This window comes from Corythoichthys intestinalis, chromosome 8 (assembly GCF_030265065.1).
Source record: "Corythoichthys intestinalis isolate RoL2023-P3 chromosome 8, ASM3026506v1, whole genome shotgun sequence".
Classification (NCBI taxonomy): Eukaryota; Metazoa; Chordata; class Actinopteri; order Syngnathiformes; family Syngnathidae; genus Corythoichthys; species Corythoichthys intestinalis.
Window position 1 is genome coordinate 55,447,771 of NC_080402.1, and position 27,413 is coordinate 55,475,183.

A 27,413-nucleotide genomic window follows, 5' to 3' on the forward strand; every position below is an offset into this window, starting at 1 on the left:
CCCATTTCTTCTTCATTTGTCTTGTTGTACATCTTCTGTTTTCAAGACATATGGCCTTTAGTTGTTTGTGATGACGTTTGGATGTCTTCCTCGGTCTACCAGGACGCCTAACTTTAACAACCTTGCCATGCTGTTTGTACTTGGTCCAGATTTTTGATACAGCTGACCGTAAACAGCCCACATCTTTGGCAACCATACGTGTAGTGTTACCTTCTTCAAGAAGTTTGATAATCCACTCCTTGGTCTCAAGAGACATCTCTGTTGTTGGAGCCATGATTCTTGTGAATCCACTTGGTCGAGTAGCCCTCCAAGGTATGATAACTGCACTGTTTTTAACTGCTGACTAACGAGCAGATCTAATCTGAGGCAGGGGCCCAATTAAGGAGAGGAAATTGACTGGGTATGTCTGTATCTTCCACTCAAAATGGAGTGATTCCATATTTTTTTCTTCAGAATGGAGTGATTCTATATTTATTTCCCTGCACTTGCTCTATAATAGTAACATTTACTGACCAACACAATGTTTTTTATTAATTTCTTTTAGTGTTTCTGAATGCCAAAGAGTTGCACTTTTGAACAAATTCATTATTTTTTCAAGCTTTTTATCTGAGTTTGTTCTACATAATAAAATGTCTGAGTGAGTGCTCGTCCGAGACTGGTGATTCCATACTTTTTGCTAGGGTTGTACTATTGTTAACACTTTTGAGTCACATCAGTTCAGTGATATCTATTACAAACAAAACAGTTGATCTTAATGGAATGATCGGAATGATCTTAAAGTGCCTATGACAGCAAAAAGCATGTTTATTTCATATTTGATGCGGTATTTTATGATACTGAATAAAATGGACAACTTGAAAGTGTGTGGAAGCGATCGATTTATGTATTCAATTTTCTGAATCCCGCGCCATGAAAATGAGTGACTTCCTGGATTGAGGAGGAATGCTAATGTGACATCAACTGGGTCAGCATCTCACAGTACAGCACTGCTTTATAGCATGCAGATGGACTGCGGATTCAGCTGATTTTGCAGATTAATTTGTTTATTTTTCGCATCATGCCAGCCAAATGTGCTGCAGGGTTTTGTTGCTGCACCAGGGAGAGACGTGTGAGTCTTTTTGGGTTTCAAAAATTCCCGTTCACCGCGAAGATCGGCCAAAACAAGTCTGACAACTGTGGCACCTTTGGACTAGCGAGGAAGTGAGTAAATATAGTGTTTTGTATTATGTCAAATACTGGGCACACGTTTTAAAAAGGAGGTGGCTCGCATTATGTGGGTAACAATGCTTCATGTCCACCGAGAAGGCCACCGACCGGCGGCTTGTCGCACACCCCCTTCGGTCCTCTTCGCGTGCCTACTGATATACTCGGCTTATGCTCATGCACTTCTCCATATCGTCCAGACTTCAAGACCCCATCTGCCTCTTCGTGTGCTTGGCATTAGACCACTATCCTCGGGTTGGGCTCCGGCAGCTACGCACTCCTTTGACGTCGGCTGGTTTGTCCAGCAGTCATTCTCCAGCTGCTTCCCCGGCAAATGAGCTCTCCTGCTCGCAGCAGGGGAACGACGAGCTGTAACCTGCTCATCGCCGGGGAGATTTCCGATCAATGAAGAGAATCGATAACCCCGCCGCCGTGTGACATGATACAGGGTAGTTTCCGGTGGCATAAAATATCATTCGGGAAGTGCAAGAAATCAACAGTTTTGACCATTATGGAGTAATTTTGCCATGTCGTACTGAATGAATCCATTTTGAATATTTCATATTCCATTTGGCACAAGACTGTTATTTGTCATGACCATACCATTTATTAAGCAATTGGGGAAAATACTTAGATAAAAAAGAATATCTTGTAAAAATATTGGAGTAGAGAGATTGAAACAATGACATTTTGCTGCTCTCTTTGTCGCATTTTCCTCGTTCTGAATAATTCCCCCTCAATGGGCCGAATTCTAAAATCAGATGAAATCGTGACCCTGCGGATGTCATCCTCCAGCTGGGGACGCTAGAGCGCTATAATGACAGGCGGGGCTAATCGGCAGATTAAAAGACTAATTTCTCATCATCTGTGTTTTGCCAAATTGTTGTATAAAGTCGAATCGTCTCATAATATGATTCTAATTCACATAATAATGCTATATAAGATTTATTTATGCTGTCACAGGCACTTTAAGCAAACCCGTATTACAGCTATTTGTGAGGTGATGGGCAGTTTTACTGTTCATTTCACACTTTGTAAATGGTAAGATTATTGGAAAATGATTATATGAACAAATTTATGACAGTAGTTGAATTAATGACAATAAATACAAAGATCAATCAGTTTGTCTGCCATTAATAAACATATCCAGGCATAATAATAGATGAATAGAGTTGATCGAGTGACAAAAGACGAGCACATGCCTGGGTGTGTGTGCGTGTGTGTGTGGTCGACTGAGGCAGTGGTGCATTGAACTGTGGAGAGAGACAACAGCCGCAGGCAGAAATGGTGGTGGGAAATGTCAGGTGCTAGTCATGGCTGGGAGGCAGGAGCACTCACAGAAGAAGAATAAAACAAACAGATGTGTGAGGGAATTGAACCCCTGCTGATACCTGAAGATAAAATGCCCACCCAAAACGTCAATTGAAATTTATACTGTAGCCTGTATGAAAAAATATGGAATTACTTTCACTGTACAATTGATTTTGTTACACCAAATGCAAAAGGTTTACTTAGATTGTAACAGTGTTTGTTTTGTCAACATTAAAATCAAAATATTTATCATTGAATAATAACAATGAACAGATTAGGGCTGCAACAACTAATCGATTAATGAATTCGTTGCCAGCGAATTTGATTATCGAGTTTTGCCTGCATCATAGAGTAGTCCCGTTTGGGTCCAGGTTTGTGCATAATGGAAGCCATAACGTGAGGCTGCAAGTGCGCGCCACTGATTAAAGCAAGCGAGAGTTCACTGCTACACTGAAGTTACAGTGGTATGAAAAAGTATCTGAACCTTTTGGAATTTCTCACATTTCTGCATAAAATCCCCAATAAATGTGATTTCATCCTTGTCAAAATCACACAGGAAAAAAACAGTCTGCTTTAACTAAAACTACCAAAACATTTCTAGGTTTTCATATTTTAATGAGGATAGTAGGCAACCAATGACAGAAGGGGGAAACATAAGTAAGTGAGCCATCACATTTAATATTTTGTGCCCCCCCCCCCCCGGCAGCAATAACTTCTAGTCTGGCAGTAGTCTGGCACATCAAGCAGGACTAATATTGGCCCATTCTCATCAAGTCATGTCACAGCATCTCAATGGGGTTCAAGTCTGAACTTTGACTTGGCCACTCCAGAACGTGTATTTTGCTCTTCTGAAACCATTCTGACGTTGATTTACTTCTGTGTTTTGGATCATTGTCTTGTTGCGGCATCCATGCTCCTTTTAGCTTCAACTGTCTGACAGACGGCCTCAGGTTTCCCTGCAAAACTTCCTGATAAACTTTTGAATGAATTCTTCCATTAATGAATGCAAGTTGTCCAGGCCCTGAGGCAGTAAAACAGCCCCAAACCATGATGCTTACTACACCATGCGTCACGGTGGGGATGAGGTGTTGATTTTGGTGAGCTGTTCCACTTTTCCTCCATACATGACGTTGTGTGTTACTCCAAAACAATTCTACTTTGGTTTCATCAGTCCACAATATATTTTGCCAAAACGTCTGTGGAGTGTCTAAGTCCCTTTTTGCGAACATTAAACGAGCAACAATGTTTTTTATAGACAGCAGAGGCTTCCTTCATGGAGTCCTCCCATGAACACCATTCTTGGCTATAGTTTTATATTGGCCTTTAGTTGATGTGTGCACAGACATTTATTTATTTATTTATTTTTCCCTGTCCTGTTCAGCTGTTTGACACAGAGAATGGAAGTCTAAGTGCCCAGATAGTCTGAACAGTTTTAATGTTTCACATTGAGAGTCTGACATACTCCCATTGTGGTCATTCAAGATACCTCGTTTTTATAACAACAAAGCAGCGAACAGGAAGGGGTTATGGGGGGACAGAAGAAAAGAAACACAAACAACAACAAGAATTACATTAAATGTCGAGACTAGCTACTAATATGTTGGTGCTATCTTCAGCTAGATGTATTTCCTGTTAACACCATGTGGGGGCCTGTTGACCAGTGAAAGAGGGGGACAGGGGTGAGGGTGTCTATAAGCTGATTGAAAGGGGTAGAGTGTACACAAATCAGTTCTGTGATCTATAACCGTGTGAATCCTTTGTGAGTGTAAGCCCATTGGCGACCGACCCTACACAGCCCCACCGCCAATCCCGGCACCGGGACCCCCCACCCGAGCCCGCCCTATCACATCCCGCCGCACGCGAGCCCCACCAGGCGAGCAACAGCCACACAGACGAGCAGAGACGCCACGCAGGCGCCAACTCAGAGCCCGGCCCCCACCCAGCCAGCCCGGGAAGGGAGGACGGGCGGGGGGTGGGGGGGGGGCGGTGTTCCGCACAGCCCATCCCTCCCCCACAGCCCAGCAAAGGAGCCAACGTCACCCCCCCGGGATCCAGGGTGGTCCCCCGGACCACCTGCGCACCCATCAACTGGCCCTCAGAGATGGCAAGAGGGGACGCACCACCAACCCCACATCCACCCCCACCCCGTCCGCCCACCTGGACCGCGAGCCACAGCCGCAGCCCCCCAACCAGCACACCACGGGACCCCCACTCGCCCACCAAGCCCAGGGCAGGGCAGGGTCCCCCGCCGGAGCAGGCAACACCCAGTCGATACACCGGCGCCCAGCCAGCAACCCGCGACGGAGCACATGGGGGATACCCAGTTAGAGAAGATAGGGGAAGGCGGAGGCGGGAGAGAACGCCGACGAGCCGCCACGGGGCGGCACAAGGTCGGAGCCCCGACCTCCCCCCACTCCCGCGGCCAGCAGCCCAAGCAGAGGGGAGGCCACGCCCCAGGAGCCATGCCATAGTGAAAAAAAGTGGGACCCACCTACCACCCTATTACTGTGGCTGCCAGACTCCTGGCTGGCAGCCATTACCCAGTAACGTGATGGGATTGTGAGGGGAGGGTAGTGCTATGTATGCATTAAAATAGGAGAGCTTGGCTTGGAGCAGTGGGACCACAGCATGGAATTTCTACCCAGCCGCCCGTTCCACCGCCCGTCCCACTGCCCTCTGCCGGAGCTCTCCTGTGGAGAATGATGTGTGTGGTGCGTTAAAAAACGTGCAGGGATGGCTGGGCCTGTCTTGAGGAGGTAACCGTGAGGCACCCTCGACCCCCAACAGGTCCCAACCATCCCATAACCTTGGTGTGTGATGCATTAAAAACAGGGGGGAGCCGGGCCGGGACTGTATGGCCCCGTCCCAACTCTCCCTGGAGAAATGTATGAGTATGTAAGTGCCAGGGTGAAAGATATTTACAGTGCCGAAGTGAGTAGCGCGTGAGTTAAGAGGCAGGCTCCCGCGGGCGTGGCCTCCCTTCCACCGATACCACAGGGCGGGAGTAGCGCCAGGGCCCCGATCAACCCTGTAGCACCCTTAAATTATGTTTTGTTCAATACCTTCAAGCAGCAGGGACGGCGGGTTGTTTTCCTTCTGCATCAACGACCGCAAAAGTGAAGCAGAGGAGTCTTTTGTTTCGGCGTTGCCATACGCTGGTCTGTGGCCCAATAGGAGGTCGAGCGTCTCATACCATTTGTCCGTTTTCCTGTCCGCCCCGCTCTGGTTGTTTTGGTCTTTGATTTTCTTATAGTCCTGTTTCAGTTTCTTCATTTTTTCCCTACATTGTTTTGCGCTGTGATAAATCCCAGCCTTTTTGATATGTGCGCTTATTTCGGCAAATATTTTTATGTTCTGTTGCGACCCCTCAAGACCTCTTTGGACGCTCGCAGTTGAATAAATAGCAGGAGGGCTATTTTTTTTTTTTTATATGGCGGCTCCACTTGATGCGCGAGAAGTAAGAGGCGTGGTGGCTGCTGATTTCAGCAAATCACTAAAGAGCTATATAATACAGTTTCTGCGGCCCCGCGGAAAGTACTCGGTTCAGAGTAGGGGCTAAAATGGTTCTCGGAAGTCGAGTCTCTCGTCCCTAGTTCCTACATAACCGAACACGCAAAATGACGTCGTCCACGTCCACCCCAAAAAGGTTCGAGGAACTGCGGATAGTTCCTACAGTGCCAAAGCGCCTAATGCTTCCCATCAAGACAATTCTTACCAGGTGTGCCTTTTATAGTGAGCAGGGCAGCTTTAAACCACTCATCAGTGATTGGGCAAACACCTGACTTAAATTATTTTGCAAACATTGGTTTCAATTGCTCTTTAAGTCTCCTTAGGCAGAGGGTTCATTTACTTATTTTTACCCCTTCTGTCATTGTTTGCATGCTATCCTCTTTAAAATATGAAAACCTACAAATGTTTGGGTGGTTTTAGTTGAAGCAGACACTGTTTTTACATCTGTGTGATTTTGACGAAGATGAGCTCACATTTGATGGTGATTTTATGCTGAAATGTGAGAAATTCCAAAAAGTTCAGATACTTTTTCATACCACTGTAAATCAGGAAGCTGAAATAAAATATTATTTTTAAAGGAAAAATTATGTCTTCACTGTTACTTTCAACCATAAACATCATCACTATTGACATGTCACTTCGTCATTCTTTGCGCCACGCCTTATCAGAGGGAGCCGAGCTTCATTTTGTAATAGCCGAAGACGGCACACGCTCATGTCGGATTAAAGCTTGGATTTACTTATTATTGGATATAACTACGAAAGTTGTACCGCATACAAACAGAAAGAATTGTCTCAGGAGTGATTTGTTCGAGGATTCAAGGTAAATATATTTTTCGTACCATGCATGCTTGATTGAAGCATTTATTCACAGGAATTTTCTTCTTTGTTTACACATAGCCTATCGAGACTATTTTATGTCCATATCTATAAAGAATTCAGGGATTTAAGCATTTATTCAATTTTCGCCACAAAAGCTCTGTACATGCCAGGCGGCCGCTAGCCTCATTCGCTAACATAGTAGCATTGTACTTCGTCAATATATGTAAAATAAATGCTAACTGCACAATTTCTTTGCTTTTAACCATGAATTGAGACTGTTTTACGTCCATATCTATGAAGAATTCGAGAATTTAAGCATTTATTCACAAGAATTTTCGACATTAAAGCTCCTGTTACGCCAGACGGCCGCTAGCCTCATTCACTAACATAGTAGCATTGTACTTCGTCAATATACGTAAATTAACGCTAACTGCACTGTTTCTTTGCTTTTAACCAAGAATCGAGACTGTTTTAAGTCCATATTTATGAAGAATTCGGGTATTCAGGCATTTATTCACAAGATTTTTCACCAGAAAAGCTCCTGTTACGCCAGGCGGCCGCTAGCTTCATTCGCTAACATAGTAGCATTGTACTTCATCAATATACGTAAAATATAAGCTAACTGCACGGTTTCGTTGCATTTAACCAAGAATTGAGGCTGTTTTACGTCCATATCTATGAAGAATTCAGATTTTTTTTAAGCATTTATTCACAATAATTTTTGCCAGAAAAGCTCCTGTTACGCCAGGGGGCCGCTAGCCTCATTCGCTAACATAGTAGCATTGTACTTCGTCAATGTACATAAACTAAATTCTAACTGCACGGTTTCTTTGCTTTTAACCAAGAATTAAGACTGTTTTACGTCCATATCTATGAAGAATTCGGGGATTTAAGCATTTATTCACAAGAATCTTCGCCATTAAAGCTCCTGTTACGCGAGGCGGCTGCTAGCCTCATTCGCTAACAGTATATAGTGTATAATGATAACAAATGGCTATTTTATTCTATAATAAGTTATGATTGCATATAGAATTTATTAATAATCTATTTACATATTATTTATAATCGATTCTGTATGTTTTCCTCAAGTATGAAGTTTCTGATGTTAAATTGAGTGATTTATTAGCTGTTGAAAACTTGCAGTTAATTAAAAAAAAAAATGCTATTTCGGTCAAAAACTTGCTATGTTAAATATTGCTATTGATCCTGAAAATATAGTTGATTATCTCTGCATTTGGTAATTTGTGCGCATCTAGTGTAATATCTAAGACTTTTATAGCCATATTAAGTTTTGTTATACTTATATATAAAATAATTAATCGGGATTTTATAAGGGAACGACTTTGAATTTTTTCATGCCGCTGCTCATGGAGACTCCTATATGGCTAAGGTAGGTGCCTGTTTTGGTTTTGGGTCAGTAGCAGCTTTGGTTTTGTATATATTTGAATTTGAAGTTTTTGAAAATAGGCCCCCTACGAATCGGCCCCGTTTCCTGTGTCATGTCAATAGGTTATGAAATCTATGTCACAACATTCCTATAATAACTTCAAATTAAATTGTGAAGGTAATTTAAAAAAGTGACATTTATCCGGTGAATCGTTTAATTAAATCCGATTAATCGAGTATAAAAATAATTGTTAGTTGCAGCCCTCGAACAGATGTTTTCATCTTTTTTGTATTTGTTTGAATGGACAACTGCACACCAGCAAATTGCTTCGGCAAAGCAACGTTCACTGCCATGTACCTTTTCATCAGGGATGCTGTGCCTGACATTTTCCAAATAGGCACCAATGTTTTCCACATTGGTGAAGCGCAGGAGGATCTTGGCAAAGTCCTCTTCACTGATTGTGGCCATCCCTTTAGAGTAAGTCAGAAATTCAATTTCTAGCACCTCAGTCTGGAGGTTGTCCATGAATCTGAAATGTAAGACGAATAATTAAATTGCATTTTAAATGCTGCAAAAATACTGTACTGTGGTCATAAAACATGACTTGCTAATTGGTGGTTTGAATAGGCAAGCATTAAGTCATCATATACTTTTGCATACGATAGAGAATAATACCTATAAAAGTCATCAAACGTGAGCTCGGCCTTCCCTTTCTTTCCGAAGAAATGGACCAGCAGGGTGGTGTCAATGGTTAAACTCTCATCAGCACGCTGTCAAGTCAAAAGAAAAGGAGAAAAAAGCGGAACGTGAGAAGCTCTTCAAGAGCTCGTTCAAAAAATTCTCACACTTTTGGTTTAGAAAACACCGCCAGTTTCTCAATATCAAACAAGTGAGTCCTCACGCTTTAAACTAAACTTAAGCTAAAGCTATATTGGTGTTCAGTGCACTCAAAGATGGCTAACAAACTAAAGATGATTTAAACTTTTCTTGACAAGAAAAACTGTAGAATCTGAGAACTTGGTTTCATGCGTCTTACGGTTTGACAGAAACACAAATAGACAACAATGTATATTGAGAAACAGCAGATGAGGAAGACAGGACCAAACCCACATATGCAAACCAATTGCCAAGCTAGTTGGTTGTGTGTGGAAGACATCCACCAATCAACATTAAAATAAATAAATTGATAAAAACTCAGCAGCGATTATGATAAGAGGTCAACTGGTATATTGTACGGCCGATATACATGGACTTTTTTCCAACATCGACCATTGGCCGGTTGACAAAAAAAACAAACAAAAAAAAAGATTAAAAAAAAAAAAAGATTTTTATCAGGCATCTGTGTGTGCAACTGTGGCCGCCGTTGACTGACGGTAGGACCCCGGACGGGCTCTGCAGCAGCTTAAAGGCAGGCTGCTACAGGCTTGCCTGTTTTGTAAATATAAGGGCTGTCAAATGATTAAAATTGTTAAACGAGTTAATCACAGCTTAAAAATGAATTAATCGTAATTAATTGCAATTCAAACCATCTCTAAAATATGCCATGTTTTTCTGTAAAATATTGTTGGAATGGAAAGATTAGACAGATATATTATTTATTTTACGTAAATATTGCGAACTATGAGGCTAGTCTGTAAGGAAATTAGCAGCCGCCATATGTAAACAAAGAGCTTTTTCCGCTAAAAATTCTTTTGAATGAATGCTTAATTCACTTAATTCTTTATGGATATGGATGTAAAACAGTCTCGGTTCTTGGTTAAAAGCAAAACAACCATGCAGGTAGCATTTATTTTACGTGAATATGTCAAAGTACGATGCTAGTCTGTTACTCAATGAGGCGGCCGCCAAATGTAAACAGCTTTTCCAGTAAAAATTCTTGTGAATAAATGCTTAAAACCCTTAATTCTTTACAGATACAGATGTAAAACAGTCTCCATTCTTGTATAAAGCAAAAAAAACAACAACAACAAAAAACGTTATTTTACTATGTCGAAGAATGATGCTAGTCTCTTAGCTCTTTGTTGTGGTAAGGAGGCTGCCAAAATGTCTTTTTCCGTGTGAAATTCTTGTGAATAAATGCTTAAAGTGCATGTGACACGAAAAAGCATGTGTATTTCATAATACACGCGATATTTTATGCTCCTGAATGATATGGACCGCTTGGATGTGTGTAGAAGTGATCGCTATATTTATTTAGGTTTTTGAATCCCGCGCCATGAAAATGAGTGACTTCCGGCTTCGGTCTTGCATTGAGGAAGAGGGCGCTGTGACGTGTACGGTAGAAGACGTCCTCTTCACTATACAGCGTACTGTTGTCTATGAGGACGAAGGATTCAGCTGATTTTGCGGATTAATACGTTTATTTTTCGCATCACGCCAGCCAAACGGCTGCAGAAAAATCATTCTGTATGAGGGAGAGGCGTATGCGCCTTTTTGGAGTTTCAAAAGGTTCCCATTCACCGTGGATATTGGCCAAAACAAGCCGACTACAGTGGGAGCATTGGACTTACGAGGAAGTGAGTAAACATCTTGTTTAGTATTATGTCAAATATTAATACAGCTATTACAAAGTAAACACTACAAAATTTCTTTAAATAAAGGACCACTTACGTTTGATCATTGATAGGCATGTAAAAAGCTATCCTCATGCACATTAGTAGCACGTTAGCTCCACAACAACTGCAGCCGCCCTCCTCCGGGGAACGAACCGTAAATTGCTCTCCGCCGGGCGGTTTGCCGATCCGCGAAGACAATCGACAACCCAGTCGTCATGTCAAATAATCCAGGCTAATTATGTGTGATTTTCCGCTTCGAAGACTTTGAAACATCACTCGGTTCGGTTAGCATGTCGGCTAGCTGTCACGCCTTTTGGTTTGTTTACATTCTCCGAAGCCGGGGAAGGGGAATGACATATGTCCGATTTAGGTGTCATAAAGTATCGTTCGGGAGGTGCGACAGTAAAGGTGAAGTCGACAGTTTTGACCATTATGGAGTAATTTTGCGATGTCGTCCTGAATAAATGCATTTTTATTATTTCATATTCCATTTAGCACAAGACTGTTATTTGTCATGACCATGCCATTTATTTAGCAATTGGGGAAAATACTTGGATAAAAAGAATATCCTGTAAAAATATTGATGTAAAGAGACAGAAACAATGACATTTTGCAGCTCTCTTCGTCGCGTTTCCTCGTTGTGAATAGTTCCCCTTGACGGGCTGACTGGTCCTTCTCAAGTCATTTATATAGCTATTGGGGAAAAATACTTGGATTAAAAGAATATCCTGTAAAAATATTGGAGTAGAGAGACTGAAACAATGACATTTTGCGGCTCTCTTCGTCGCGTTTTCCTCGTTCTGAATAATTCCCCCTCAATGGGCTGAATAGTAAAACCGATGAGCTCAGTCTATCACTGACGTCATCCACCTTATTGGGACGGTAAAGCCCTATAATGGTAGGCGTGGCTATCCAGCAGATTAATAGACTAATTTCTCGTCATCTGCGCTGTGCTAAATTGTTGTATATAGTCGAATCGTCTCAAAATATGATTCTAATTCACATAATAATGCCATTTGAGACTTTTTTTCTCATGTCGTACGCTCTTTAAATCCCCAAATTCTTTATAGATATGGACGTAAAACAGTCTCGGTTCTTGGTTAAAAGAAAAAAAAACAAAAAACAATGCAGTATTTACTTTACGTAAATATTGCGAACTGTGAGGCTAGTCTGTAAGGAAATTAGCAGCTGCCATATGTAAACGAAAAGCTTTTTCCGTTGAAAAATCTTGTGAATAAATGACTAAATCCCTGAATTCTTTATAGATATGGACGTGAAAGAGTCCCTATTCTTGGTTCAAAGCAAAAAAAAAAAAAAAAACGGGCAGTCTGCATTTACTTTACGTAAATATGTCGAAGAATGATTCTAGTCCGTCGCGGTTAATTTCTCCCATTGATTTTTTTCACAGCGTTTCAAAATGCATGCACGGTACGAAAAATATAATCATTACCTTGAATCCTCGAACAAATCACTGCTGAGACAATCCTTCCTGTTTGTATGCAGTACACATTTCATACTTTTTCAACCCTAAATCAGGCGTTGGATCACTGCATATGTTGACTCTGCGACCAACTGTGAATAACTGACCACCGTAGGGTGGCCCGGTACTTAAAGGCGTTGTACAGTGAAGGTGGAATCTGACCCATCAATCGTTATGAAGTCTATCATAAAAAGAAGTGCGCCGTTCATAGGTTTGGTAGCGCTAGACTGAATGAATCCTTCAAGTCTCAGTTCATCATTGTAAATTCGAAGCTGTTGAAACAGTTTTTTATATATATAGGTATATCTGCCTCAAATATCACCTTTGGATGTTGACAATCGGCTGATTTTTTTTTTTTTTTTTCACAAATATCGGCATCGGCATTTGAAAATCCCATATCGGTTGACCTCTAATCATGACATTGTTGCACTAGTCATTATAGCACATAACTAATTAAGCTTAAAGAGTCATGCTCATTGTCACCAATCATGCTGGGGGTGGAATCAGATAGGAAGAAAGTTGTCAACGAGAGAGACAGGAGAAAGACTGGGGCCGAGACCGATGAAGTGGCTGGTGAGAAGATGCAATCAAGCAACCACATACCATGCATTTTGCTGCAGATGTCAATTAAGTCTTAACAGCAACACCTGACCAAGCTATGGTCTGCCGCACACTGCGCGATGTGGCTGGACCTAATTTGGACCGGAACGTCACAAAAAAAAACAAAAAACAAGAAAATGCAATTTCTGGAGGAACTGCGATGGTAGCTTTGCTGTGATGGTTGGTATAACAGGTCACTTCCTGTTGATATCGGGGCATTTTAGGGTAACTTCCTGTTGATATCGGGTCTCTACCTTGATTTGGACATTTGAATTATGTGTTCCTGTATGGCTTTCGAAGCCTTAATTATTAATTAATGCTGTGCGAAAAAGATCTGATAGGAAAAAAAATCTCTGGGCCTATGTTGGCCATTTTATATGAAAATATCAATATGCCACGATATACATTTTACATTATTTGGTGAAAAAGTCCATCCATCCATCCATACATACATCCATAGAGTACATACATACAAACACATACAGTGGTACTTCTACATACGAAGTTAATTCATTCCAGGACCTTGTTTGTAAGTAGAAATGGTCCTATGTCGGCCAGGATTTCCCCACAAGAATACACAGTGGTATGAACAAGTATCTGAACTTTTTGGAATTTCTCACAAATTAAGCATAAAATCACCATCAAATGTGATCTGATCTTTGGCAAAATCAACAGATGAAAATGTAGTGTCTGCTTTAACTAAAATCACCCAAACATTTATAGGTTTTCATATTTTAATGAGGATAGCATGCAAACAATGACAGAAGGGGGAAAAATAAGTAAGTAAACCCCCTGCCTAAGGAGACTTAAAGAGCAATTGAAACCAATTTTTAACAAACATTTTAAGTCACGTGTGTGCCCAACCACTGATGAGTGGTTTAAAGCTGCTTTGCCCACTATAAAACACACCTGGTAAGAAATGTCTTGATGAGAAGCATTGTCTGACGTGCATCAATTTGTATAAAGCAGGGAAAGGCAACAAAACCATCTCTAAAAGTCTGGATATTCATCAATTAACAGTCAGAGAAGTTGTCTACAAGTGGACAGAGTTTGGCACTGTTGCTTCTCTCCCACTTCATGCACTGTATTTTGTGGGTTAACCGTTGTTTTTTGTTGTTGTTTTTTTCACCATTGTTTTCTTTTTGGGTTGTGAGGCGCCATAGCGCCTTGTAACCTAGGGCACCATGCAGGCTAGGAATGCCACTGTACATGCATACATACTACATTACTTAAGAGTATAGCTGGGTTTGACCACATCGCTCAGTGTGCGGAACCTTAAAAAGAGCACACACGCAGAGTATGTGAGAAGATTCCACCTTTTTTTTGGTAAATATTATATTTTGTTTGCATCCAGTTGGCAAGGAGGTCAGTCTACAGTTAAGTTATTGTGGTACCGGAGCCACCTAAAATACTTTATTGTTCTATGTGATCTTGGTATCATATATTTCTTATCAACTTTCAAAACTTTATAGTGCTCTAAAAATAGGAGAAATAAGATTATAAGGATTTGTATTGACTTCTTTTGAATTAACTAATCATTGGGATGTTCAAGAAACGTGTGACTAATGCATACATGATATAAGTTCCTCCCTTCGATCAGTTCCAATTAAAAAAAAAAAAAAATCAACCAGTATCATAGCAGAAAAGGGGGAAGTAAATAACAATTTTCAGCACAGCCATGCTCAACACTGCCAAATCTCGTTTTTGACGGCCATGCTACGGGAAGCAGAGATAAACTTTCAGGTCTGCCAAAGATGGAGGAGCATTTGTGACATTCTAACAATCATTTTCACCAAATTGTCGAATTTGTTTCTACCTCAAGATTAAAATCCTAAAACCCAGCACAAAGCACAAAGAGAAGAAGTAAAAAATGGAACAATATGTATATAATATATACACACATATGTCAATATATGTAATACTTAAAATAGGATAATGTTCTTAGTTCTAACTAATCATCAGGCCACTCAAATTATTGTAAATTTTTTAGGTACTGTTTTTGTAAAGACGGTGGTAATTTGACAACAGCATGTGGGTGGTAGCTCTTATATTAATTAAACAATAAACCACATGTTGCTGCCTTACTCTAAAGAGATGAACTGTCTTCAGAAAGGTTAAGAACCACTGATTTAGTCTTCATTCAATCTACGTTGAATGAAATTGGAAAGTGGGAGGAACTTGGAATACCCTGAGAAAACCCACGCATTCAAACTCCACGCAAGAAGGCCGGACCCCACCAATTTCATGTCCTCCACGTCCTCCAAAACAATGAATGATACCTCTGAGGAGCAGCTCATCATGAATCAAGTCAGCTAGTCCAGCTGTCAGTCAGTAACACCTTTAAGGGCATACGCTACACCACCTTTTCCTTCCCATGACCTGGTCTTTTTTCTCTCCCACAGCACGTTCTCAGTTTACCCTTATTGCCTTTCTCCTCCTAGAGCCTGTCACTGCCTCCAACTCGAGCTGTTGGTAAAAGTCTCTATTGCTACACAAAAGCAGATCTTGACTAATCTGTTATGTAAACACCTCCTTCTTTAAATACAAACTACTTCTTTATTTTGCCCCTAAAAGTACTTCCTGATCCTGATTTATACCTAGCCATTTTGTACCTCAACATTTGTTCTCTACTGACCTCTGCCCGCCAATCATCCCTATTTGTTGATTTTCTCCCTTGCTCTTTTACTTCTTATCTCAAGTGTATTCTATAACTTGTGTTTTCCTGTTTCTACCAATTTATCTTACGCTGCCGGCCAAAAGTATTGGCACCCCTGCAATTTTGTCAGATAATGCTCAATTTCTCCCAGAAAATGATTGCAATTGCAAATGCTTTGGTAGTAATATCTTCATTTATTTTGCTTGCAATGAAAAAACACAAAAGACAATGAAAAAAATACAAATCATTATCATTTTACACAAAAAAATGGGCCGGACTAAAGTATTGGCATCCTTTGAAAAATCATGTGATGCTTGAAATGAAATGTTTAATGTCATCATCATCGGTATCATTGACAGTTGCAAAATGTGAGATGATTAGCCCGAAGAAAGAGCCGAAGACAGACAAGGGCAGATGGGAGAAGCATATGCTTCTCTAATTTGTGTAATCAACAGCACCTACTGTATTACTTACCTGTGGCACATAACAAGTGGTGGCAATAACTAAATCATACTTGTAGCCAGTTAAAATGAATATAAGTTGACTCAACCTCTGTCCTGTGTCCTTGTGTGTACCATATTGAGCATTGACAAAACAAAGAAGACCAAAGAACTGTCTGAGGACTTGAGAAGCAAAATTGTGACGAAGCATGGGCAATCTCAAGGCTACAAGTCCATGTCCAAAGACCTGAATGTTCTTGTGTCTACCGGCGCAGTGTCATCAATAAGCGTAAAGCCCATGGCACTGTGGCTAACCTCCATAGATGAGGACGGAAAGGAAAAATTGCCGAGAGATTTCAACGAAAGAGTATGTGGATGGTGGATAAAGAACCTCGACTAACATCCAAGCATGTTCAAGCTGTCCCGCAGTCCGAGGGTACTACAGTGTCAACTCGTACTATCCGTTGGCGTCTGAATGAAAAGGGACTCTATGGTAGCATACCCAGGAAGAACTCACTTCTGACCCAGAGACGTAAAAAAAGCCAGGTTGGAGTATGCCAAAACTTAACAAAAGTAGAGCTTTTGGGGAAGAGACATCAACATATAGTTTACAGGAAAAATAACGAGGCCTTTAAAGAAAAGAACACGGTCCACACAGTCAAACATGGCAGATGTTGCCTGATGTTTTGGGGTTGCTTTGCTACCTCTGGCACTGGACTGCTTGACCGTGTGCATGGCATTAGTCTGAAGACTACCAACACATTTTGCAGCATAATGTAGGGCCCAGTGTGAGAAAGCTCTGTCTCCCTCAGAGGTCATGGGTCTTCCAGCGGGACAATGACCAAAAACACACTTGAAAAAGCACTAGAAAATGGTTTGAGAGAAAGCACTGGAGACTGCTAAAGTGGCCAGCAATGAGCACAATCCCATAGAACACCTGTGGAGAGCAGTTTGGAGATTGCAGAGACCTGGAGCAGTTGGCCAAAGAAGAATGGTCTAAAGTTCCAGCAGAGCATTGTAAGAAAGTCACTGATGGATACCGGAAGCGGTTGTTCACAGTTATTTTGTCTAAAGGTTGTGCTACCAAGTATTAGGCTGAGGGTACCAATACTTTTGTCCGGCCCATTTTTGGAACTTTGTGTAAAATGATAATCATTAATTTCTTTTTTAAATTCTCTTTTGTGTTTTTTCATTGCAAGCAATATAAATGAAGATATTACTGCCAAAGCATTTGTAATTGCAATCATTTTCTGAGAAAAATTGAACATTATCTGACGGAACTGCAGGGGTGCCAATACTTTTGGCCAGTAGTGTATGTGTATGTTGCATCATTTATGAAGTTCCAAAAATTTAAGTTTAGCAGGATATTTCTTGTTGGTTTATTGTATTTTTTTCCTGTCGCTTGCCTGATCATGTGTGTGTTCTGTCCATCGGCCATCCATGCAGATGAAAGACCCCTGAGAGTAAATACAAGGTCAGACCCAATAAACACCACTGTCATTATCTTCACCCCAGCTTCCGCTGCCACGGCAGCACAAAGCTTGTCATTAGACATCTAGCCAGCTTTCTATGTTTAGCTGGTATTAATCATTAGCAACACCTCCAGTGTGTTTTTATGGAAATGCTGTGCATCATTCCTCAGTAAAATAATATGCAGGTCTCTTCAATAGAAATAATTCCACAGATTGCTTTCGAATAATTTCACTCAGTTTTACTCAAAACCTAAAATGATATGAAATGTGCTCCACATAATTTTAGTGACAGTTATTGAAAAGAAATATGATCAATCACCAATTAAAAAGTAATCCGTGTCTTTTGCCCTTGATAGAGCAAGGAAACCGGTTTGGTAACTCAAAACGTGAACCAAAATGAGTCCCACATGTAAATACCTGCAGCCAATTTGCAAAACAGACACCTACAACTTCTAAAACTAGAGTACATTCTAATCAAGTGGGACGAAAGACTATTTCACTTCTTTAACTGTGAAAATGTTTACCGTAATAGTTTTTAAACGCAAAGCATTCTAATGTGAATTGCCAACTATTACATTCATTGTTCTAGATAGGGTTAAACATGCTACAGATGGTGAATGATTTGTCAAGATACCGGACTGCAAAATAACAGATTCAGATGTCAATAGGTGAAAAAAGAGAGGGAGAGAGAAAGAGATTAGTTAGAAAAACACTATCCAGTCATCCCTCGTTTTTCGAGGATAATGGGAACCCCACCATACCCCTTAAATAGGCGGCGCTTATTTACATTAAAAAAAAAAGTTTTTTGAATGAATAAATACATTGAATTTCCCATTCAAATTTTTTAACGTATACACTGCTGGCCAAAAGTATTGGCACCCCTGCAATTCTGTCAGATAATGCTCAATTTCTCCCAGAAAATAATTGCAATTACAAATGCTTTTGTAGTAATATCTTCATTTATTTAGCTTGCATTGAAAAAAAACAAAAGAGGATGAAAACCAAAACATCATTTTACACAAAACTTCATAAATGGGCCGGACAAAAGTATTGGCACCCTCAGCCTAATACTGGTAGCACAACATTTAGACAAAATAACGGCGAACAACCCGCTTCCGGTATCCATCCATGAGTTTCTTACAATGCTCTGCTGGAATTTTAGACCATTCTTCTTTGGCTAGCTGCTCCAGGTCTCTGAGATTTGAAGTGTGCCTTCTCCAAACTGCCATTTTCAGATCTCTCCACAGGTGTTTTATGGGATTCAGATCTGGACTCATTGCTGGCCACTTTAGAAGTCTCCAGTGCTTTCTCTCAAACCATTTTCTAGTGCTGTGTGAAGTGTGTTTTGGGCCAATGTCCTGTTGGAAGACCCATGACCTCTGAGGGAGACCCAGCTTTCTCACACTGGGCCCTACATTATGCTGCAAAATTTGTTGGTAGTCTTCAGACGTCATAATGCCATGCACATGGTCAAGCAGTCCAGCACCAGAGGTAGCAAAGCAACCCCAAAACATCAGGGAACCTCCGCCATGTTTGACTGCGGGGACCGTGTTCTTTTCTTTGAAGGTCTCGCTTTTTCCCTGTATGTTTGTGCCTTTTTCCAAAAAGCTCTACTTTTGTCTCATCTGACCAGAGAATATTCTTCCATAACATTTTCGCTTTCTCAGGTAAGTTTTGGCAAACTCCCAACCTGGCTTTTTTGTGTCTCTGGGTCAGAAGTGGGGTCTTCCTGGGTATCCTACCATAGAGTCCCTTTTCATTCAGACGCCGACGGATAGTACGGGTTGACGCTGTTGTACCCTCGGACTGCAGGACAGCTTAAACTTTTTAGGATGTTAGTTGAGGTTCGTTATCCACCATCCGCACAATCTTTCGTTGAAATCTCTCGTCAATTTTTCCTTTCCGTCCACATCTAGGGAGGGGAGGTTATCCATATTGCCATGGGCTTTACACTTATTGATGAAACTGCGCACGGTAGACACAGGAACATTCAGGTCTTTAGAGATGGACTTGTAGCCTTGAGATTGTCCATGCTTCCTCACAATTTTGCTTCTCAAGTCCTCAGACAGTTCTTTGGTCTTCTTTTTTTTCGCCATGCTCAATGTTGTACACACAAGGACATAGGACAGAGGTTGAGTCAACTTTAATCCATTTTAACTGGCTGCAAGTGTGATTTAGTTATTGCCACCACCATGTGACACAGGTAAGTAACAGGTGCTGTTAATTACACAAATTAGAGAAGCATCACATGATTTTTCAAAGGGTGCCAATAATTTAGTCCGGCCCATTTTTGTGTAAAATGATAATGATCAATTTTTTTCATTGCAAGCAAAATAAATGAAGCTATTACTACCAAAGCATTTGTAATTGCTATCATTTTCTTGGAGAAATTGAGCATTATCTGACAGAATTGTAGGTGTGCCAATACTTTTGGCCAGCACTGTATGTACTGTAAATGAATTTTTTTTTATAAATCTTTTTTAAGCACTGCAAATGTAATAAGTATGATATAAATTAGATATATACGTAAAAGAAAACAATGATTTACATGTATCTTAACACTTTTAAATAAAATACTGTATTGTTTTTTTAAATTTTTTTTTTATTACTGATAAAACACCGTGATGGATTTAGGGCGCAAAGGTTGAAGCCCGAAGTAGCGAGGGATCACTGTATTATACTGTGTAGTCTAACATTGGAAAATAATGTCAGCACAGTACAGATTTACAAATAAGAATGAATATACTTGGGTGGGAATAAATATGTTTGAACAGATATGAACTGTTCAAATGATTGATCTAACCAATTGTTCATTTAGGTGACTAAAATGGAATACAAGTTAATATGTGTAATGAGTACATAAACCTTTAAAAAAAAAAAGCATGAAGAGTAAGGTAATGAATACATGGTAAAGGAAACCAAAAAGGCTAAGTGGATCAATGAATAAAGACGTTTGAGACACATCAATCTTGAGTCAAGTCCAAATGAAAGGCCTTGCACTTGGGTAAAGCAACTCAACAAATAACATACTTTAAGTAATGCAGGGCTCCAGGCTAACATAACTCGGAGCACAGTGGCCCCTAACTTAAAATTTTAGGGGCGCAAGCAGCAGATTCAGGTGCGTACATTGTAAACCGACACGTAAAGTTTTCCTCTAATTTTCACAGTTCAACCGATAAATAATTTCATAATAAATGCATAAAACTATGAACTTATAAATCTATATTTTATGCTCTATCAGTTTTGACACCAATCAGTATACTACTTAGACATTTAGCTTAGCATTGGAATTTTGTTCTATTTCAGTCAACGTCACCTGGCACTACAACCAATCAGCAACTGATTTATTAATCAACAAATCACCTTTGAGGACGCTGGCCAAACCAATCCACATGCCACACTTTGTCAACATGGAGGAGTGTATTATTTTAGTACTGTGCGACCAGTACATACTTTATGATACTTCTCGGCAAGATTTCTGGGACATCTAAAAAGTATGTGAAGTTGTTTTTTTTTTCTTTTTTTGTAACAAGAAATACATTCAACGCCTACACTAACTGTGAATATAGTTGTGCTATGGTTAGCTAATTGTATTTCTGGTGGACTTGATGCCCGGGGAGAAAAAGGAGGAGGGCTGAGTCAGAAAGAGATGTGATTAGGTGGTGTGGAGCCTATACAAATAAATAGTGATGCACGATAATGCATTTTTCAGCCGATACCGATAACCGATAATTTCCTCCTCGTTCCAACCGATAACCGATAATGTCAAGCCGATAATTTTATTAAAGATTTATGTAAAATTTTAAAGTATACACAAGAGAAAATATTGCTGTGCAAAAATAATATTGCTCTTTTTTTTTCAACATCAAATGTGAACAAGTAGTAGTAGTAGTAAATTCCAACATCTAAATAAAGACAGATTGTCTGACATTGTGTAATGGTAAACTTTTGGCAACAATTACTTACAGAGTAAATACATAAGTTGCACAAAAATGGCTTTAAAAGTATGCCATTCCTAAAGTATAACATTACTATACAGCAAAAACACAGCTCCTTAAGACTAGTTAAAGTCCCTTGTTTTCAGTGTAAATCTATTGGAAATAAGTTAAATTAACTGCCAGCACTTCAAGTATATTTCACTCAGATTTCTTGAAGAAAAATGGCCAGCTGAAAATAAGATTAACAGCCTTATTTTAAGCAACAAATTATTATATATAATCCTGAAAAAAAAAAAAAGTCAGATATGTTCTTTATTCAAGAATATGTATGGTTCAAAACATTATTTGAAAGCAATTTTTTCTTGATTTAGGTGAAAAATGACCTTATTTTTTTTATATGTTTGGGCTTAATAAGAACAAATTGCAATATTTAGTTCAAGTAAGTGGAATAATCTGGCGCATTCAACTAGTCTTCAACACTCAAACAAGATGGGGAAAATTATTTGACTAGATTTAAGAAGAATGATCTGATTAAGACGTCATAAATTTAAAGCGTACTGAATGCATTACTGAATGGATGACTTCTTCGTGTCGTTTGGTGCATGTTACAATTATCAACTAACCACTGTGCCGTCATGATAAACATGGTTTGTTGACATCAACTGTGTAAATGTCCGTGGTAAAACTGATGTGATCGACATGTCTTTCACGAAGAATCGTGGTCGTATAAACTGCATTATTTTTTCATCCAGGGGTTTGGCTATCGGGTCATTTCGGGAATTTCCTCCCGCCTGTGCCCTTCAGTCCGCCCGGCAGCCAAATTAGCACCCGCGCCAGGCCTCTGTCTTGAACTGGAGTGGCGGCGGCAGCAAAGTTCGTACCGTATATCCGCCCGCCCCGGCCGGCTCGCTGCGGCGCATTCGGTGCATGGCTCTGCTCTCATGCTCTACCCGCCTAGGGCGAGGCGGCGGCCTGCCGGACCGGCGGGCTCCGTCGGAAGACAGCTACTTGTCAACTATCGATCTCGTGAGGTGTTTAGCCATAGATGGGAGTTTACCACTCGCTTTGGGCTGCATTCCCAAACACCCCGACTCCGGGAGGACCGCAGCGTCTCTGTATCGTCACAAGCCCCGTAGCTTCCTTTATAGTTTATTTGTTAACAATAGCTTTAGCATTCGTGCTAGCAGCAGCATATTCGTTCCAAAAATCATTGTGATGCAGTTTTAAATGGCTGCTGGGTTAGTGCTAGTGGTGTTCAATGAGGACGCTTTCTTTAGGCCTTGAGGAACTGTTTTGTAGATGGCGAGAGCGTCGTTTATTTCATTTCACACAAGGGAAAAGCAACGCACGCTAGTGAGAGCGCCTCAACACTGATGTGTAACACCGCCTCCTCTATGACGCCGTACTCCTAAACCCCTCCTCCCACAGGGGCTTCAGAGAGGGGAGGGGTTGAGCAGGCGGCAGTGAAGAAGTGGAGAAAACTGCTTGGTTGCGCACATTTGGAGGCTAAATCAAGTATGTAATTATCGGATTGCATTATCGGTTGATTTTTTTATTATCTGTATTATCTGTGTGACGTCATAATTGCCATTATCGGCCGATAATTATCGGCGGCCGATATTATCGTGTATCTTTACAAATAAACAATGTGAAGTGTAGATCCCAGTATTATGTAAATCACTTGTAAGTGTGGATATGTTGGCATCCTTTTCTATGCTGCCTGATCGCTAATCCTGGAGCCGATAGTTTCTCTACTTGAGTGGGTTTAATGGCACCCAGTCATGCGTGAATCCCATCAGACGCGTGATAGTCCTGCAGACAAGTGGAAATGCTACGCGGTGACCGCCCCAGAGCCATGGACCCTCCCCAGCCAATCAGGGATGAGCCAGCGCAGTCCACCCTTCCTCCCGCACCTTCAGCAAGGGGGCCACCGTTATTCCCACGAGACCCAGGGTGGTCTCCCGGGACGGGGATGACTTTCGAATTTCGCCATCGCTCATCGCCTCCCATGTGTCAAGCCCCTGACTTGCTCCACACATCACCCACTTGCCCCTTCTTTTTCTTCTAATGTCTTTCCCCTTAGCAAACCAGTTCGTTACATTACCGCCAACTCGTGGATTTAACTGTGAAAGAGTTTGTCAGCAACAACAACAACAGAAAAAACTGCAATGTTACTGGTCGGGCATGTACGAGTAGATAAAAAAATACTTGGACTAATTATAGTGGTAAAATGCGACCATTTGGTTGCAGTCTGGAACCCTGTTTTTCAAGTTAAATACTAATACTTTTAAAACTCGTCCCATCTAGGGTTTCTGAGGGCGATATGGCACCAATCTCGTAGGTTTTTGCAAGATTTCACGCAAGCTTAACTAAACAATGGTGCTGTCAAAATGATGAAATTCAACAAAGAATCTTGACTTTGCAGGTCTATTGCAAGAAATGTTTATTTTGTGGTTAGAATCAATCAAGATCAATCAAGTGATATCACTTCCCGATACTCCCTGTTGTTTATCTGGCTCCACTTGTCAAATGTCATACGATTGATTGGGTGTGACTATTAGCAACAACTAGATCACACTACTTGACGTGCTGTTGTGCCCGCACTCCACTGGCGCAGGAAATGGGGTGCTATGGGTTCTGCAGCACCCCCCGGTGTTAGGGAGGAAAAACATGTTTTGGTGGATTTAAAAAAAAAAAAAAAAAAAACTTTGGGGATTAGAAATAAACAATATGTTGAAAAAGTTGTTTTTTTTTTTTGTTAATAACATGGTCATCCCATGCCACCTTGCTTGCTACCAGGTCACGTTGAATAAGGCGCTATTGGAACAGAAAAGTTAACTGTTGACAGCGGAAGCATTAATATGGCGCAAAAACGAATTGCCCATTTTTTCTTAAAAAAGAAAAAAAGAAATAAAAAAAACAGCGAAATATTTTAAAATTTAATTCGAAGTTTAAAATGAAGATAATTTTGATAGTTTATAGCAGTGCCCAGCGAGAAAAAGTTTGCATTGCAGCCACATTATTCTTTGTTGTGGCTGTTAAGCTGCTGTCGTGCAGAGTGCTGTCGAATATTTGTGTGCAATTTATTTGAGTGTTGTGAAAAGTGGGTGTTAAACCAATGTGTTTGTGTGTCATTGCGCTGTCTAGCTGTAAGGATTTGCATTATAATTCACGACTGCTTTAATTTCCAATACAAAAACTCCAACACCCACTGTAGGTGAAATCGAACACTGTCTTTGTAGTAGTCCAGTAGTAGTACGTCAGCTATCCAGCATGCATGTGTACTGCCATTGTGGAAGCCCTCTATGGTGAAAAAGCACGAGCATGACAAATTTAGTCTGAAACGGCTGTTTTGGGACGGGAAAACAAAATATGATGCTCAGCACCCCCTGCTGTGAGTGACCTCCAGTGGCGCCGCCCACAATTTTGGTTTGTTGTCAAGTAGCTCTCAAGCAACATTAATAAGTCTTGAATTTAACATTCCATAAACTGGAGGAACCCTGTTAATTTTTCCATTTCCACTCATTTTTACTATGCTGTGTCAAATTTTAGGGGTGACATGCCCCCATTTAGGAGCAGTCTGGAGCCCTGTAATGTCCATAATTTGTTTCAAGGAATTTCATACTGGAATTGGTCTCAGTGTCTTCATGCATTTTAGGTCGTATTCTGATATGTGAGATGAGGACAAAGACATTGAAGAAATCAAATTGAGGAAAAACCAACAATGAAGGAATGACAACATAGAAGACAATCGGGTCCGTATACCTCTGCCAGGTCAGAAAAGAGGATTTGGCTGGCGCCTCGCCTGAGAACGTCCCAGTAACTCCGTGCCACAAACTCTTGACTGTCTTTTTTTAGCACCTGTAGGAGTGGTCAAGGAGGGCCAGGGTCAGTTCACTTCCAACACCACCACTTCAGGAAGTATCTTCCTCACTTTATCCATCAGTTCTATTTCTTTGTATGTAATAATATCCAGTCATGTGCTATGTGACCAACTGGCTCTTAATGAACTACCCAACACAATAATATCCAGTCATATGCTATGTGACCACCTGGCTCTTAATGAACTACCCAACAAACGTACAGTGGTATGAAAAAGTATCTGAACCTTTTGGAATTGCTCACATTTCTGCATCAAATCCCCATAAAATGTGATCTGATCTTTGTCAAAATCACACGGATGAAAATACTTGTCTGCTTTAACTAAAACCAGCCTAAATATTTATAGGTTTTCATATTTTAATAAGGAAAGGATGCAAACAATGACAGAAGGGCGAAAAATTAGTAAGTGAACCCTCTGCCTAAGGAGACCTAAATAGCAATTGAAACCAATTTTTACCAAAGATTTTAAGTTAGGTGTGTGCCCAATCACTGATGAGTGGTTTAAAGCTGCCCTGCCCACTGTAAGACACACAGCTGGTAAGAAATGTCTTGATTAGAAGCATTGTCAGATGTGCATCATGGCTCGGTCAAAAGAGCTGTCTAAAGACCTGCGATCCAGGATCATTGATATGTATAAAGCTGGGAAAGGATACAAAACCATCTCTATAAGTATGGATGTTCATCAATCGACAGTCAGAGAAGTTGTCTACAAATGGAGAGAGTTTGGCACTGTTGCTTCTCTCCCAAGGAGTGGCCGTCCACCAAAGATGACGGCAAGAGTTCAGTGCAGAATACTCAGAGAGGTCAAAAAGCACCGTAGAGTGTCTGCTAAAGACTTACAGAAATCACTGGCACAGTCCAATATCTCTGTGCACACATCAACAATATGTAAAACTATGGCCAAGAATGGTGTTCATGAAGGGACTTCACAGAGGAAGCCTAAAAAAACATTGTTGCGCCTTTATTGTTCGCAAAAAGGCACTTGAACACTCCACAGAGGTTTTGGCAAAATGTTTTGTGGACTGATGAAACCAAAGTTTAATTGTTTGGGAGTAACACACAACATCATGTGTGCAGGAAAAATGGAACAGCTAACCAACATCAACACCTCATCCCCACCGTGAAGCATGGTGGAGGGAGCATCATGATTTGGGGCTGTTTTGCTGCCTCAGGGCCAGGACAACTTGGATTCATTTATGGAATAATGAATTCAAAAGTTTATCAGGATGTTTTGCAGGAAAACCTGAGGATGTCTGTCAGACAGTTGAAGCCAAAAAGAGGATGGATGCTGCAACAAGTCAATGATGCAAAACGCAGAAGTAAATCAACTTCAGACTGCTTTCAGAAGAACTAAATACACGTTCTGAAGTGGCCGAGTCAAAGTCCAGACTTTAACCCCATTAAGATGCTGTGGCATCACCTAAAGACAGCGATTCATGCCTGACATCCCAGGAATGTGACTGAACTACAGCAATTTTGTAGAGAAGAATGGGCCAAGATTAGTCCTGATCGATGTGCCATACTGATCTGCAGCTCCAGGAAGCGTCTGTTTGAAGTTATTGCTGCCAAAGGGGGGGGGGGCACAAAATATTAAATGTGATGGTTCACGTACTTATTTTTCCCCTTCTGTCATTGTTTGCATATTATCCTCATTGAAATATGAAAACCTATAAATCTTTGGGTGGTTTTAGTTACAGCAGACAGTTGTTCATCTGTGTGATTTTTGACAGAGATCAGATCACATTTGATGGCGATTTTATGCAGAAATGTGAGAAATTCCAAAAGGTTCAGTTACTTTTTCATACCACTGTACCCAATTTTTCCAGCAGGTTACAGCTTCAATAAAGTGTAAATATGTGTAATTTACAGATTTAGTTTTCCACAACTGCAGTCGCTTCTTTGTTCAAAAAGTTAGCTTGCAGCAAACATGAGTGAATTAAGCACGCTGTGATCGCAACACCTGTGATCTCTGCTGCCTACATTCTAGTCAAGGCGTTTTAGTCTTAATCCTTCCTAACAGTTCTGTACAAATTGTGTCTGGTTATTTACAGCCTTACATTTTTTACACTACATAACAAAGCTACTTTTTGCTGTAACTTCTAACACAACATGTTATGTTTTGTCATTCTAAAACGGCCGTTATTGTACGAGCGTTAAC

The 27,413-nt window shown here is 40.7% G+C and overlaps 1 protein-coding gene across 4 annotated transcripts in view; it reads right to left on the reverse strand.

Moving 5' to 3' along the window:
- micu3a (mitochondrial calcium uptake family, member 3a) overlaps positions 1–27,413 on the reverse strand; it is a 62,932-nt gene that overhangs the window by 10,284 nt on the left and 25,235 nt on the right. For 2 of the 4 annotated variants that reach the window (XM_057843145.1, XM_057843144.1), the window contains 3 exons: positions 25,139–25,234; positions 8,908–9,002; positions 8,590–8,761 (listed from right to left, as the gene is read on the reverse strand). In XM_057843145.1, the coding sequence (XP_057699128.1) occupies positions 8,590–8,761; positions 8,908–9,002; positions 25,139–25,234 (363 nt within the window). The remainder of the gene's footprint in view (positions 1–8,589; positions 8,762–8,907; positions 9,003–25,138; positions 25,235–27,413) is intronic. The other 2 variants (XM_057843147.1, XM_057843146.1) reach the window with 1 other exon arrangement.